The 16,609-nt window shown below is 40.1% G+C and overlaps 1 protein-coding gene across 2 annotated transcripts; it reads left to right on the forward strand.

The window, feature by feature from the left end:
• ackr4a (atypical chemokine receptor 4a) lies at positions 1–13,729 on the forward strand. Of its 2 annotated transcripts, XM_049597495.1 has the most exons (5): positions 1–739; positions 1,107–1,193; positions 1,332–1,476; positions 1,568–5,345; positions 10,143–13,729. In XM_049597495.1, the coding sequence occupies exon 5, from the start codon at positions 10,158–10,160 to the stop codon at positions 11,268–11,270; it is 1,113 nt and encodes a 370-aa protein (XP_049453452.1). In that variant the 5' UTR covers positions 1–739; positions 1,107–1,193; positions 1,332–1,476; positions 1,568–5,345; positions 10,143–10,157; the 3' UTR covers positions 11,271–13,729. The 2 variants fall into 2 exon arrangements, with proteins under 2 accessions (XP_049453452.1, XP_049453453.1); XM_049597496.1 differs by lacking the exons at positions 1–739; positions 1,107–1,193; positions 1,332–1,476; positions 1,568–5,345 and adding an exon at positions 7,013–7,355.
• Positions 13,730–16,609: the final 2,880 nt, after the last annotated feature.

The following is a 16,609-nucleotide window of genomic DNA, read 5'->3' on the forward strand; positions in this document are numbered from 1 at the left end:
GCTAATGACACCTGAGGAACACCCAGCAGCTTGCTGGCCACCTTCACAGTGCTGTTCATGTTGTTTTTGTCCCTAATGCTCAGGTTACCAAACCAGGCAATTAGTGAGAAAGTGAGGACAGATTTGATGAAATATTTATAAAACACTGACATCATTTCTTATCTACATTACAAGAATTAAACTTTCTGAGAATGTACAATCTTTCTTTCTTTCTTTACAATCAGGGCTAAATGATAGCATCACATTTCAATTTCCGCTTTCCCTCACAACTTTATTGCAAAAAAACACCAAAAACATCGCAACATGCATCCCCAGTGTTTTAGGAAAGCTGCAGCGTAATCAGGCATCTCAGGTCACAACGATCCCAAAGTAGCCTGTGAAATCCTGGAGGGACTGTTTGATAGTGAAACACTGTTTCTCTGTAAATGTGTTGGCATATTTTTACTGATACGATCAGTAAATGTTTAAGGAGGGACTGCAGGGGAAGGAAGCAGATATATCACTCAGATATACAGAGGTACAGAGTGACGATTAAATTGGACTTGTGATTAAACAAACCATTTCAGATCATCAAACTAATTGTTGGCAGTGAGTTTATAAAGACCTGTGTGTGTTTGTGTGTCAGAGCTTCAGTTCACCAGTCATGGACAGAACTCTGCTGTTGGTCTTGTTGTGTCTGCAGGTTTTCCTGCTCGTCACAGCCTCAACTCCCCCGACAAGTCCACCGTCTGCTGAGCTGGTAAGAAGATTGTCTTCTGGTCACTGATAGATAGTAGCTTTCTGTGTCCTTGATTCAAATTATTATTATTATTTTTTTACGGGACGTTTAGGTCTAAATATCGATCATGTTTTCACTGAGAGGTGCTGTTATTCTGTTTGGACTTGCCGTTTTGTGACTCTTTCTTTGGGTTTTTGTAAATATTGCATTATTAGTAACACTTTAAGTCCTACAATTTAGCATTTATAAGTGGTATATAACACACTCTAATGTAGCTGTACAGGGATAAAAGAACATTGAAAAAAAAACATTGAAAAGAACAATGTTTATATGCTGCTTATAAATACTAAATAGAGGGATTTAAAGTAAATGTTATTCTGTTCTATAGGCAGAAGATGGGAAAATGAACAGGCAACATGATAACAAAGTCGGAGTCAACTGTATTTTGAGAAGACAATGTGGAAGTGTCCGCCCAGTAAGACCATCTCATGCTCATCAGTGAAAACAATAAAATACAGTAGCTTGTGTTTGTTGTGTTTGTGTACATCACATGACTTATATTAATTAATTGTTAAATGGTTATTTGTGCCATATTTTTTTTGTTATAATACAGAAGCCACTGCACGAAAGGAACAGAAAACAAGACCCTCGTTTTGGACCTGTTTCTGTTCCAAAGAGACTTCGATCAGGACGACCAGGATCCCGGTCTAATATTATGATGCACTGATGCCATGTTAAAAAGAGATCACATCTGTTGTGTAAGTGAGCACACATAAAGACACACTCACCTGTGCACTGAACTGCAGGACTGTTCAGTTGACTGTGATGTTTGTTATGTGTTTCTGTCAGTGACCAGAGGAAGAAAGATGAAGACATGAAGACCTGCACCTACTACATTATCTCCTGAAGCAGCACGCTCTGGTTATTGTCAAAGGTTTCTTTCTGCTTATCATTGTCATGATCCTGGGTTTTCGTTTCTTTTCTGTGATCCAATGGCCTTTATTTTGGAGTTTTCTGTTTGTGTTCCTTGTTTCATGTTTAATCTGTTTCCTGTTTAATTTTGTAGATTTTCTCCTCATGTGTCGTGTCTGGTTTTACTTCCTGTCTTTGTGTGTTTTCTCGACTGTTTTCTGTCACACCTGCCTCGTTAGTCCTTCCCTGTTCCCAGAGTTCCCTGTTTTGTATTAGTTTTGTTTGCTCCACCCTAGTGTTCCCCTCCACACCCTTGTTGTTAGCCAATCCTCATTTTTTCCCTTTTGCCCGTGTCCTCCTGCTCCAGCTGTGTCTTGTTCTTGTGAGTAGTTTTCTGTGAATATATACCTGTATGTTTCCCTATCAATAACAAAACAAGGAAGGACACAAACAGAAAACCCCAAAACGAAATCCACAAGATAACATGATATTAACAAAAACCCAGGATCATGGCGGTCATTTGTTGAAAAGTAACTTACTGCATGAAATTTGCATTATGAACCATCAGTAAATTGATCAGTATATGCACTTTGCTAAAATGCTAGTAGATCCAATAGTACATGTTAAAGGATCAGGTTAACCTGTAATATGAAAAATTATCACTGGTTAAAACTGATGGACTTTGTCACTGGGCTGACCTCTTTTCACTTTCTACGTACCGTGCTTCACAGCAGTGTTTTTACACAATGAAATAAAAAAGCAGTTTGTATTGTAAATGAAAGGTCCATGCATCTTTCTATCTGAGGTTGTGTCTTAAGAGTATCTACTGTTTCTAAATGTAGTGTTAAATTAACATGCTGTATATTACCAAAAGTGTTCTATCAAGTTACTACATATTTAAAGCTGGGGCTAGATAGCTTAGCATGTTGCTACGAATGTCACAACAGCAATTAAAACAGAGAAATCAATTAATTTCAGTAGAATCACTGTGACTGGTGGATTCACTCACAGGGGAGACATAAATACACAATTTTTTTGCCTTAAGTTGAAATTTAGTGAATTCTGACAAGGAAATTTCCACTGGTTATCGAAAGCTGTTTTTACTGAACATTTTGTGACCTTTAAATGAACCAAAGTCCAACTTCTTTTAGCCTTTTAGTTGTGTAGTACGGAAGCGTATTGCATTCACTTGACAAATAAAAAAAGCCCTGTTTTTCTGAGTAATTTTTTCTGTTTTTCGAAGTAATTTATTTATTTTTCTGTTTTTTGGTGTAATTTTTTCTGAGTCATTTTTCCCTGTTTTTCTGAGTAATATTTTCTGTTTTTTTCTGAGTCATTTTTTCCCTGTTTTTCGGGGTAATTTTTTTTCTGTTTTGTAATTTTTTTCTGTTTTTCGTGGTAATTATTTTTCCTGAACGAGAAGACGAGATACTTCAAAATCTCGTGAGAAGCTCCCGTCTGGCACCTGCAAGTGACCCCTGCAAAACAGAAAAAAATTACGCCAAAAAACAGAAAAATAAATAAATTACTTGAAAAAACAGAAAAAAATTACTCAGAAAAACAGGGCTTTTTTTATTTGTCAAATGAAAGCAATACGCTTCCATAGTGTAGCACCATCACATTTTACTTTATTTTCCCAATAAAAGGGGCATATGGTTATTTTCACATAAAATGTGTGAACTTGTTTGTGAAACATTTTGCTAACTGTACAGAAACATTGCCTTTTCAAGATATAGTGTAGTCTACTATACGCAGTGCTATATATTTACTGAGCATTCTTTAAAAATGATTCTGCCTTTTTTTTGGGTATGTCAATAATGACCATACAAATGTATTCACATACAGGGCACTCAACACTTTCACAATAGAGCCCGGTCTCACAAGTCGTTGAAATCTGGTGCCTGGGCAGTGACTTTTGGTGTCAGAAAATAACAAAAAAAAAGGTGTCCTTTAACGTGGACATGATACGTGGTTGGTTGTTGTTATTGTTTAACGGCAAAGATGAAAGTTAAGGCGATTAAAGTCCAAGTGGGGCGCGTGGGAGGGGTGGTGGATAGATCCAACAAACACCGACTTTCACCTCAAATGTGTGTTTCCTGTCAGCTGACGTTATTCACATACACTTAAACACTTTTCAACAGGAAATACAAAAGGGCTCATTTAGAACATTCATGTTGTCATGTTTGAAACAGCCACTCTAGAGAGTGAATGAGTGAAAAATTGAGTAATTTTGGACACAACTATTGTTGAGTGACATGGTTGTGACTGAGCATGTTGCCAGCTGTGTGTTAGCTGTTAGCTTGATGAGAGCGAGTCCCTGGATCACCAAATTTATACTGTAGAGATGCCTATTTCACAAGACTCCTATATGAACTTCTCAGTGCCTCCTGAGAGGCCGGGGCCTCCAGCATGTTGATGAAACCCTAAATATATAAAACACTGAGCTTTCTTTTATGGTGTCTGACATATGTAAGAACAGGGTGTAAACCTACAACCTAACCAAGGACATCTGCAGGATATCATGTAGCAGATGTGTTGAAAATGTATGTTTCTTTGTGTTTCAACAAGACTGTCATTAAGGTCTGGTTATGTTTAAGCACAAAAACACTTGGTTATGGTTAGGAAAAGATCATTTTTTGGCATGTTAAAATACCCAGTTTTGAGGGTCTAAGCTAGAAAAGCAGCGATGTCTACGTAAAAACCAACCGCTTTTTGTGCCGCTATCCCTCTGACAGGTTGCTACAAAACATCCCACATTTGGAGCCTAGAAAGCAGATGGAAACACAGCAATGACTCTAGAAATCACAACCTGTTTTTTTGGTCTTGAACAGCAGTCTGAGCTTGGCAGGGTTTGATGTGTCACACCATCCCCTCCACCTGGCTTTTATAAAGGTACTCTGCCAACTTTTTTTTCTGACGACTGGAACCTGTAATCATATTTATGTTATCTTCACTGATGATAAACAAAATAATAATCTAAACCTGACGTTTCACCAGCTGGTCTGAATTCAAACTAGTGACTATGATCACTTGACATGTACAAGAAAAATACACATACTAATGCAAACTACTTCAAAGCAATGCATCCCGTGACTGTTCTCTACAGTACGTACATATGTATTTGATTTTATAAATAAATATTTTGTGGCCAACTGGGAACCAAAGGAATTTCATCCTGAAGAGACACATCCAGTGTTTATGGTTTCTGTTACTGAGCCGAGCAGCTCATATACAAAGAAACCAGAACAAGAGAAGGAAGGATTTCTTGGTTTTGCACATTTTGTCCAAGTCTGCATACCTGTGCTCTTATTTCACTGCTAAACTAAACATTTTCTATGTCATTAAAGATTAAAGTGCAGGTTAGACTATTGTTTTTGAAATACATCTTTCTATATATCCCTCTTTTCTGTACTTTTACAGTTTGTGTGGATCAATGACTGATTGTTTGTATCGTTCCTCTGGTGTTGAAATGCTGTTAACATTTTTTGCTTTAGTCTCAGTGTAAACACGTTCTGTCATGTTCAAACACCAGAAATGGTTTCCTCAATAAACAGCCCAGACAAATAATTAGGCTGTGGCTTGTTACTATGCCACTTGACTTCTCTGCCTCTCTCTCTGAGTCATCTTTCTCAGAAGTGCGTTTCCAGTGCGGAGCTACAAGACTCGGCTGGATTTGAAGCTGGACTCATTCGCGGCTCACTGGCAGTGACAAACGGTAAGACTGGTTTCTTAACTGATTCACATTAACTACATGTGTCATATCCTACAGCGACTATAATCCTGCAGGATGGTGACATTTACAAGTAATTTGTGATTTTATATCTGATTGAATCAGATTTTGGGGACTTTTGCCAATCTTTTATTCCCATCAGATTTAAATGTAAGTAAATAATGAGAGAAAATGCTACTTAACCAAAGTCTTCACCGTCAGGGTGGGTTTTACACTGTGATTTATATCTGATATTCTGTAGCTGTTGCTCAAAATACAACTCACTGGTATTTTCTGTTGGAAAAAAAACATCTTTAATAACTCATTTTTGTTGCTCACTGCTTCTTAGAGTGTAAACATGTACTTGAGGGCATCATTTCAGACTTTTCAAAATCACATTTTGCCATTTTCAGGTTGCTTTTCTTACTAAAGTCTGTCTGAACATTGTTTGGTAACTGTCCTGCCACCACATATGAAAAGAGCACAGAGGATGTTGACATACATAACTGAGTCACCGTCAGTTATTACCATTCACAAATCCATAACTTTAGGTCAGGTATCTATAGCGAAAACCTAATATGATTTTAGGGTAAGTGCATATCGAAAACAAATAAACAGTATTTTGCCAGTGGTAAAAGAAACATTCAAATCTTTTACTTAAATAAAAGTAGCAATACCATGGTGTAGAAATACTCTGTTTCAAGTGTTGCACTACAACATTTTACTCAAGTAAAAAGTAGGCCCATCCCTTTTTTAAAAATCTAATTCTACCTTAATCTGTAGTATTACACTGTGATATATTTGTTGATTAAATGACGTATTATTAATCTGAATCTCTGGCATAACTTTGCTTTTCAACCTGTTGTCATCCAAACTAGTCAAATACCATAACTTGGTCAGTGAACCTAAATGTCAAAATATGACATGCTAAAGGTAGCCTCCTTCATCAGTTTTGGACGTTCTTGGATGGCGTCTGAATTGACGCTTGTCACACACATTGTGTCTTTTCAAAATACATCTCCATTTTCACAGGAAATGTACATTTTCTGCTCACTACATGCGTACACTCTTTTTCAAAATAAACTTCCTACATATTTAAAACACCTTGTTTTGAGGTTATTTCCTTAGATGTAGGCATATGTGTGTATGTAGGCAACAACAGTCTGTGGTTAGGGTCAACATCATGGCTTGGCTTAAAATAAGTATGGTTATACTTAGTCATGAGGAAGTTCCACACAGGAACTTCCAGACAGGGACTTTCTCACTCCTAATACAACAATTGTTGGTTAGAAACTGTCTCTGTGAGTTGGTATCTGATGCTGAGATCACTGACTAAGCGTTGGTATTTGACGAGTTGGGAATGAGAATGGGCTGACTTTCAGTTAGGTGAGGGGGAAACTCCACTTTCACAGAGATACCTTGTTGTAGAAGGTAAAATATATTGAATTCATGTTCAGTGTATTTTAATGTTTGAAAAGAAAAAAAAAAACTTAAAAAATAATATCAAACACTAACTTGGCAGCCACCCTGCAGTACCTCAGAGGAATCACTAGAGGTCCTGGACCTCCTGTTAAAGATCCAGGGAGTGGAAGAAGAAGGTTGTAGAGCAGCAATAGAAATAACCTATCATGTAAAGTTCCTGCTTCAGTAGTATCCGAGTGTACATTCACCACAGCATTTCTTTGTGTGTGACTCTTTATCATACCTGCAGAGCCACAGTTGGACTTTACATGCTAATATCCAGAGGGAAATGATCTTTTATCATTACAGGCAGATCCACTGGGGCAACTTTCCCACAGTAAATGGGCTTGCCTAGTTTATTCTTTGCAAAGATAATTGTAACTCTACGTCGATCACTGGACTCCCACGAGGCTGGTTTTTTTTTGTGACTTCCCACCCACTTGTGTGTGAAATCAAATGAACCCTCCCCTCCACACAGAGCCCTCAGTCTGAAGTCTAACAAAGCTTTGAGCTCACATGGTGCAAACAGACGGGACAGATAGATGAACAGACACTGTGAGTATCCATCCAGCACTGCCTACCTGCTTGCATTATCTTTAACCTATAAGGTAGCCTCAATCTGTATTCTTGATCAGTTGGATGTGTGTCATCACAGCAGATTACACTAATATTACATAAACAGCTGAAGTGTCTCTTTAGTTTATCATTCTGTGTCTTATATTAGAATTAGCTTTTATATTAATGGGTTATTATTGCTGAGGCATGAACTTGTGAGCAGCATGTTATGTTGCAGCTGGTGGAACTGATTTAATTCCTTACTGCTGTGTACTTTCTGTAACATTTAACCGGCTATATATCATTTACTCATGCACTGTAGTCCTTTTTGTGGTCCATTTTTTAATCACTTGTGCCTAACTTGAGTATTTACATTTCATGCTCACTCCACTAAAATTCTTCTCCTGACTGGGATGTCATCAGCCTATTAAAGCTGGGATAGGCAGTTTCATTTTGGCGCCATTGGGCAAAAAATCTCAAACTGCGAGCATGTTGTAACTCAAGTGGACTGAAAGAAAACTACACCTCTGCCCCTCCTCTTGGCTCCGTTTTCATGCTTTAGAAAACCTAGGACGTGACAGGAGACTTTGGCCGATCAAAGGTCAGTTCAGAGAAAGGGCGTTGTTATTGGCTGTTCTTCAAATGAACAGGTACATGCATGTCCCGTTGGTGAAAGCCAGATTTAATGTTGGAGAACCCTGCAGAAAAAGATGCTATTCCAGCATTGGCAGAAACTGCTTGAAATGCAAAAAAGGAAGATGGACTTTTGAAACAGAGAACCTGACAATAAATGAAACAAAAACTGGCAGTACTGGGGGAAGCGTTTCAGAGATGGAGAGAAAGTGTTGCCAATAGTTGAGCCTTCTGGTAAGTGAAAAGGCTCATGGCTGCATCTTTAAGCTCATGTTCATGTAGCTAATGGAAGCTAAAGCCTTAAATCACAGTGTGTCCTCCGCCTCACTCCCCACCGCTACAGACCACCTCACCAGGACGAGAGCAGGCAGCAGCTGCGCAGACTGACCCCCAGTCAGTGGCTGTAGCAGCTTGAATTCGGCCAGTGCGAGCCCCGAGTGCTGCATGTCACAGTGGGCGGGGTGATCCGGCGGCAGCCCCGACTCCCTGCCGGATCAGCAAACTTTCTGATGTTACACAGTAGTTACATTGCTGTCTGTTTCGCTACTACCAGCTGCAATGGTCTTGCTCAATACTGAATTATTTTCAAATCATTTAAAAAATATTAGTTAGGTAGATCCTGAAAAAATATAAAAACAGGATCCAGGTTGAAAAATACCGAAGATACCCTTTAAGTACAGCACTTGAGTAAATGTTGCCTAACAGAACTCTTGGTCTCAGGCTGGGGATCTCCAGGGGAATGTGATAGTTTATACTATTTGCACTTGTAGAAACTCTTGGCTCTTATCACTCTGCAGCGAGGCAGAATGAACTCACATTACTTATTTCAGTGACGCTACAACAGGGAGGAAGAGTTCGGGTCAGGACATCATGTCCCGATGTCAACAATGATGTTATCACAGCACAATGACTAGCCTACAGTCACAAAATTATTTGCAGACTTTGGTGTCTTTAGATCTTTCTTCCCAAACTAGAGGATTTCATGTCTCCACATACAGTGTTTTCCAGTTTTGTTGCCAATTGTAGTTTTTCTGTTTCAGCTGTAAGACAAAGACAGCTTATTCCTTAACATTAAATCCAGACACTGGCACTGCAGCAACTTGTGACATTTATGGCAGTTTCAAATCTGTTTTTCTTTTTGATTTTGTTGCTCAAGCAGAATTTTTAATGTTTGAAGACACAGTGAGATGAAAAATATATTTTCAGATTCCCTGGTTCTCATTAATTGTTCATGTATCTGTTATTACAGGTGGTATGTGTCAAAAACATAATTTTCTTTGAGTATTTTCATATCAAAATTCCCCTTTACTGTTCTTGTAAAACACAGAAATATTTTTGATGACTCTTCTTTATCCAATCAAATGTGATATGTGGTGAAGGGTTAATCTTCGGGTCTGAGAAGCAAAGCTAATGTGGAAATGCTTTAAATCTACATCCCTTCTAATGACCAACAGGGGGCGTCCAATTGTATACAAGTACATGAGAAAATGACCCTACTTCTCACTTGATTTATTACCTCAGTAAATGTTTTCGTAATGAGTTCATGGTCTCAATCACTAGATTCAAGTCTTCTTCAGCACAGTATGATGTTCATTTTGTGAATTATGGTCCAATTTAGAGTTAAATAGATGATAAAGCAGGGTATGCTTAAGGGCGTGCTTACCTTGTGATCGACAAATGGCTACCACTGCAGTGCTCTCTCAGTCAGATCCACCCCTCACTCCTTCACAGCTCCACCCTCTCATCCATATATGGTCACTTCTGGCTGCAAAAAAAAATAAGACAGCAATGACCAAAATGGCAAATTTAAGGTTTCACAATGGTAGTCAACGAACCACTGGGTGACATCAAGGTGGCAACTTCCACTTCTTTTATGCAGTCTATGATGGAGACACATTCTTCGTCATTTTTCCATCTCAATTATTTGTAATCTCTGCTGTCTAAAAAATTTTACAGCCTTTGGTCCTGTCCTGTTGTTATTACAGACATGTCTGAATTGTAACGTAACAGAAGCTAAAGAATTATCTGCCATTTCACCGTGACTTTGGGTGGAGTAGTTGAGTGCATGTACTTAGTGATTTTGCTCTGTGTATGCACACTGTTGCACAAGTATATCTGTGAATGTTTAAAATTTTAAAATGTCCTCCCTCACAGCTTTGTCTGATCATCATGGATGTCTCAGAGGAGGACTACTACTACTACCATGAAAACATCAGCTTCAACTTCAGCTACGACGACTACCCTGTCCTCTGTGAGAAGGGTGACGTCCGTTCCTTCGCAGCCCTCTTCCTCCCTATCATATATACTCTGTGTCTGGTGGTGGGACTGGCAGGAAACGGTTTAGTCGTGGCGGTCTATGCTTACCACAAACGCCTCAAGACCATGACGGACACCTTCCTGACTCACCTGGCTGTGGCTGACCTGCTCCTGCTCTTCACGCTACCCTTCTGGGCTGCTGATGCGGCGAGGGGCTGGGAGCTGGGGGTGGTCGTCTGTAAGATGGTGTCAGCTTGCTACACGGTCAACTTCACTTGCTGCATGCTGCTGCTGGCCTGCATCAGCCTGGACCGTTACCTGGCATTAGCCAGGGTGCGAGGTGAAGGCCAAAGAGGGCGGCTGCAGAGGATATTCAGCAGGAGACACTGCTGGAAGGTGTGTTTAGTTGTTTGGGTGACAGCTTTCATCCTTGGTCTCCCTGATTTGATACTCTCAGAGGTGAGATGGACATCTAATAGGAACGTCTGTCTGGCTGTCTACCCTCCATCGATGGCTGGAGGAGGTAAAGCTGCTCTGGAGATAGCAGAGGTGCTGCTGGGGTTCCTCCTTCCTCTCCTGGTGATGGTGATTTGCTACTGTAGCGTGGGCCAGGCACTAAAGGCCCTCCCTGTGGAGAGCAGAGGCAAGAAGTGGAAAGCTCTACGTGTCCTTCTAATAGTAGTGGGTATGTTTGTGGTCACTCAGCTGCCTTATAACGTGTTGAAGGTCTACCGAGCGATGGACTCAGTCTATGCCTTAGTGACCCACTGTGGGACGAGCAAAGTATTGGATCATGCCACTCAGGTGACAGAGAGCTTGGCCCTCACTCACTGCTGCCTCAACCCCATCCTTTACGCCTTCATGGGCTCGTCCTTCAGGCAGCACATGATGAAAGTGGCCAAGAAGTTTGGCGAGGAGAGAAGGAAGAGGAGGAAGAGGAGAGAAAATCCTGCAGAGGAGGAAGAGATGGAAATGTCATTTAACTCCCACAGTGCATCACAAGAGACAAACACATTCTCAATATGAGTGAGCACAGGAGTGTCATGCTAAAAGACATCTATATGAATCATTTCATTCTCTCCACATTAAAAACAGGAGGTTGTCAGTTGTATTTTCCTCCTCTAGTTTGTTAAAATGTCTTTTAGCAAAGTATTTGGTTTACTTATTAAGACCAAAGAATAGTATATTGTTTTTGGTGTTTTTTATGAATGAAAAAGGGACTTGGTTTTATGTTTGGAGTGATGTTTTGTCAGATTCTATACCCTGGTCCAATGGAAACCTGGTCTCACTCCAACTCATCAAATACTGAGGCTTGGTCAGTGGCCCTTGGCGTCAGATAGTGATGCACCAAGGCACCCTTAGCAGTTGTATGAGACACACTGGACGGTGGCATCATAGTAGTATAAAAATGCAAGAAAGTCCACATAGGTGGCCAGGTAAAACAAATTCTGGACTTTCACCCAGAACTTCGGTGTTTGTCTCCTGCGTGACACCATAAATTAGGCCAGTCCAACTTTATTGCAAACTTTACCATTGACAACAAGTAGAATATCATTTCACTGTAGAGCTGTGAGCAGGGTTTAAATTCGCTCACCCTCTCTCTCTCTCTCTGTTTATGACGAGACTACTGCTGTGGGACACAAGCTGACAGTCACACACACACAGTGACAGGGCTAACTGTTAGCATCACACAGCTAACGCTACCCAGTGGTTATGTGATGTCATTATGGTTAACAACAAAGTCAAGCTGTTTAGGTGTCAGTGTGAGATTAACAGCTTGTGTTGGATGTCAACTACTGCTGTGAGGCTTCTGCCCAAGTGGCAAAACACGAAGAGTAAGGATGAGATCACATTGTGCGCAACGTGGTCCTACATCGCTGCGTTGAATGACATCAACAGCTAATCATTGGCTATTAGCTGATGATGCCTCCTCCCCACCCCTGTAATACCAAAAATACAATCTAAGTCTGTCGAATTCTACAACAGCATCACAACTATGTTTGCAATTTTTACTTGCTCCCACAATGTCATTCCAAAAAACCCCACCTAGAAACACTGCAACATGCATTGCAATTTCTTAGAAAAGCTGCTGTGAAATCAGCATTTCAGGCCGTAACAATCACAAAGACTGCCTGTGAAATCCTGAAGGGACTGCATTTGCATTACATTCAGTGTTGGGCAGTGATTATTTACATGTAATTATATTACAAAATAAATATATTTGTGATTAGTTACAGTTATTGAGACAAAATATGTGAGTAAATTACAGTTACCAATTAAAATGTTGATGATTACAACAGTGTTGTATCCAAATACATTTGCTATAACAAGCTTATATGTAAAAATAACAGTCATTCTGTTGCTTTGCACATTTTCACCATGCAGGAATGTCTTTTTCTTTGCACAGTCAGTATCCAGACATTTATCAGTTTTATTGCCAAGGTTAAAATAACTGTTTCAAAAGTAATCAATAAGTAATCAAATGTAATAAATCACATTACTTTAATACAGAAATATAGTTACATTTCTTATGACATTCCTAACAGGGTAACAAGTAATCTGTACCCTATGAGATTTCAAGAGCAACCTTCCCAACATGGATTATGTAAGTAAAAAACATACTTATTTTATGCCAATATGTGCTATTGTTCCCTAAACCTCAGTACCTAAGTAAACCTAATAACAAAGTTTTTTACCTACGTTCTGCACGTAACAAGCTCAAACTGCTGTGAAAACCCAAGTTTATTCTGAAAGGACACGATGCATGTTACAAGTTTAAATTGACACGTTGTCCCTCAACCTTCAAAACTGACGCGAGAGGGGCACCTGAAGCGTCACATTTTGACATTTAGGGCCACTGACCAAGTGGCAGTATTTGATGAGTTGGGAGTGAGAATGTGTTGTGAAAACAATATTTTATTTCAACAGTATTTATTATAGTTCGCATGACAATGAACTCTTTAAACTCTGATGTACACTTGTTCCACAAGTTTAACAGAATCATAATCTACAGTATGAGGTGACAGACATTCCTCCAGTATTTCACATGGGACATTTAACACTTTTCAAGCTGCCCACAAAGCATAAATAAGATAAATACTTTTCATTACACTATACAGCAACAGATGAAACAGAAGAAGTGAAGACAAAAAGAATAATGAGGTCAATTTTATAAACTAAATGGGCTGGAACTTTTTCTAAAACTTTGTAATTGCAACTTGTTTGAAATAATGTTTGTTTATTTTTTGCAATCACCTTAAAAAAATATTCCTGATTAAGCTGATGTTACACATCTGCACAGCCTGTAAACTAGATGCACTACACATGCCTGCACCTCTGATATGAAGCAAAAAAGCATGATTTTCTATCTCTAATATTGCTCCACTTGACCTGTGTACCTTTTAATCATGTGTTTTATTTCTCACCTTGCGTTGACTTCAAATTCCTGAATATTAAAAGATACCACATTTCACTTTGTTTACTCTGGTGGTGTTACTTGCAGTCTTGTGCCAAATCTACATCCAGTGGGATTTAACTCCCTTTTATGTGGAAAATCTCGGCTTTAATAGTTTCCTGAATACCCCGGAACATCTGAGGCGCATTGACTGCACATGGACGTCACAGTTTATCTCTGCAGCCAAGTGTGCACAACACGCTGGAAAACAACCTTTTTACGAGGTGATGAGCGTCACTCTCTTGACAGTTGCAAATCTTGTTTTTTAATTGGGATGTTTTTCTCTAAGAGAAAAGTTAGCCCAGTGAGATCACTCAGAGAGGCAGAGAGAGGAGTTGTTGCGCACCTTCAAACATTTAATCATTCACTTTTGAAAAGTCCAGTATTAGCACACTCCTATTTATATAAACACAAGTCAGCGTTATTTTTGCTTGACCTCTGCAAACATATTGCAACATCCCCTTGTACAAAAGGCAAGTTTACAGTATTTGTGTAGCACCTTTCAACAACAAGGCAATTCAGAGTGCTTTAAATAAGACAGAAAGACATTTTAAGATATTTAAAAAAAGAAATCTAGATTTCTGGCACATCCAGTTATACCTACTCAGTGCTTGTGCGAGATCATGGTCACCAAGTGATATTTTATAAATCTGATTGTGGTTTGCATAACTGTTGTAAAATACTTTTCGTTTTCCACAATCTGAGCAGGTGGAAGAATGCAGATGTAGAACAGAAGAGGCCCCAAAGAGAGAGCCTTGGGGGACTCCACGTAATTTTTGGATACTCAGATGTGTGATAAATAAAATAATAAATACAAAGCAGTCCCTGTTCTTCAAATAGGACTGAAACCAGATTAGTACTGTGCTGCAAAGTCCAGTCAAGTTTCCAGTCTTTAATGTGGGAATAGTATAGTACTACTAGTATCTACACTGAACAAAAATATAAACGCAACACTTTTGTTTTTGCTCTCATTTTTCATGAGCTGAACTCAAAGATCTTAAACATTTTCTATACACACAAAAGACCATTTCCTCACAAATATTGTTCACAAATCTGTCTAAATCTGTGTTAGTGAGCACTTCTCCTTTGCCGCAATAATCCATCCCACCTCACAGGTGTGGCATATCAAGATGCTGATTAGACAGCATGAATATTGCACAGGTGTGCCTTAGGCTGGCCACAATAAAAGGCCACTCTGAAATGTGCAGTTTTATCACACCGCACAATGCCACAGATGTCGCAAGTTTTGAGGGAGCGTGCAATTGGCATGCTGATTGCAGGAATGTCCACCAGAGCTGTTGCCTGTGAACTGAATGTTCATTTCTCTACCATAAGCCATCTCCAAAGGCGTTTCAGACAGTTTGGCAGTACATCCAACCGGCCTCACAACCACAGACCACGTGTAACCACACCAGCCCAGGACCTCCACATCCAGCATGTTCACCTCCAAGATCGTCTGAGACCAGCCACCCGGACAGCTGCTGCAACAATCGGTTTGCATAACCAAAGAATTTCTGCACAAACTGTCAGAAACCGTCTCAGGAAGCTCATCTGCATGCTCGCTGCCCTCATCGGGGTCTCGACCTGACTGCAGTTCGTTGTCGTAACCAACTTGAGTGGGCAAATGCTCACATTCGATGGCGTCTGGCACGTTGGAGAGGTGTTCTCTTCATGGATGAATCCCAGTTTTCACTGTTCAGGGCAGATGGCAGACAGCATGTGAGGCGTCGTGTGGTTGAGGGTTTTTCTGATGTCAGTGTTGTGTATAGAGTGGGCCATGGTGGCGGTTGGGTTATGGTATGGGCAGGCGTATGTTATGGGCAACGAACACAGGTGCATTTTATTGATGGCATTTTGAATGCACAGAGATATCGTGGAGATCCTGAGGCCCATTGTTGTGCCATTCATCCACGACCATCACCTCATGTTGCAGCATGATAATGCACGGCCCCATGTTGCAAGGATCTGTACACAATTCCTGGAAGCTGAAAACATCCCAGTTCTTGCATGGCCAGCATACTCACTGGACATGTCACCCATTGAGCATGTTTGGGATGCTCTGGATCGGCGTATACGACAGCATGTTCCAGTTCCTGCCAATATCCAGCAACTTCGTACAGCCATTGAAGAGGAGTGGTCCAACATTCCACAGGCCACAATCAACAACCTGATCAACTCTATGCGAAGGAGATGCGTTGTACTGCGTGAGGCAAATGGTGGTCACACCAGATACTGACTGGTTTTCTGACGACCCCCCCCCCCCCCCATAAAGCAAAACTGCACATTTCAGAGTGACCTTTTATTGTGGCCAGCCTAAGGCACATCTGTGCAATATTCATGCTGTCTAATCAGCATCTTGATATGCCACACCTGTGAGGTGGGATGGATTATTGCGGCAAAGGAGAAGTGCTCACTAACACAGATTTAGACAGATTTGTGAACAATATTTGTGAGGAAATGGTCTTTAGTGTGGATAGAAAATGTTTTAGATCTTTGAGTTCAGCTCATGAAAAATGGGAGCAAAAACAAAAGTGGTGCGTTTATATTTTTGTTCAGTGTATTAAACAGTAGTCAATCAAGACCTTAAAGGGGAGCTACGCACTATATGTTATTTCTATGGTTTAAGGCAGTCAAAAAATATTAGTGAACATGAACAACTCTCTCCCAAATCCAAAAACTAGAGTGCTGAAACTCAAATTTGCGATGTAATAGGATAAAAAATCTGGAGCTGCTCCATAGACAATAAAATGGGAAAGATGTTCTCAATGACCCAGGGGAATGTTCTGAGGATAATGGCACATTTTCTGCTTCAGACTGAGAACACTAGAAGGGCATGAAGTTCATTTGGGAACAGAACAGGACAGTCCGTGGTACAGGACCACAGGTGGAACAGGTGTGATGTTTTAATGAC

The sequence above is a fragment of the Epinephelus fuscoguttatus genome, linkage group LG15, assembly GCF_011397635.1.
Source record: "Epinephelus fuscoguttatus linkage group LG15, E.fuscoguttatus.final_Chr_v1".
NCBI classification, from domain to species: Eukaryota; Metazoa; Chordata; class Actinopteri; order Perciformes; family Serranidae; genus Epinephelus; species Epinephelus fuscoguttatus.

Excerpts from the sequence above, each read along its gene's own strand:
- ackr4a (XM_049597495.1), top strand. The coding sequence starts at position 10,158 with ATGGATGTCTCAGAGGAGGACTACTACTACTACCATGAAAACATCAGC.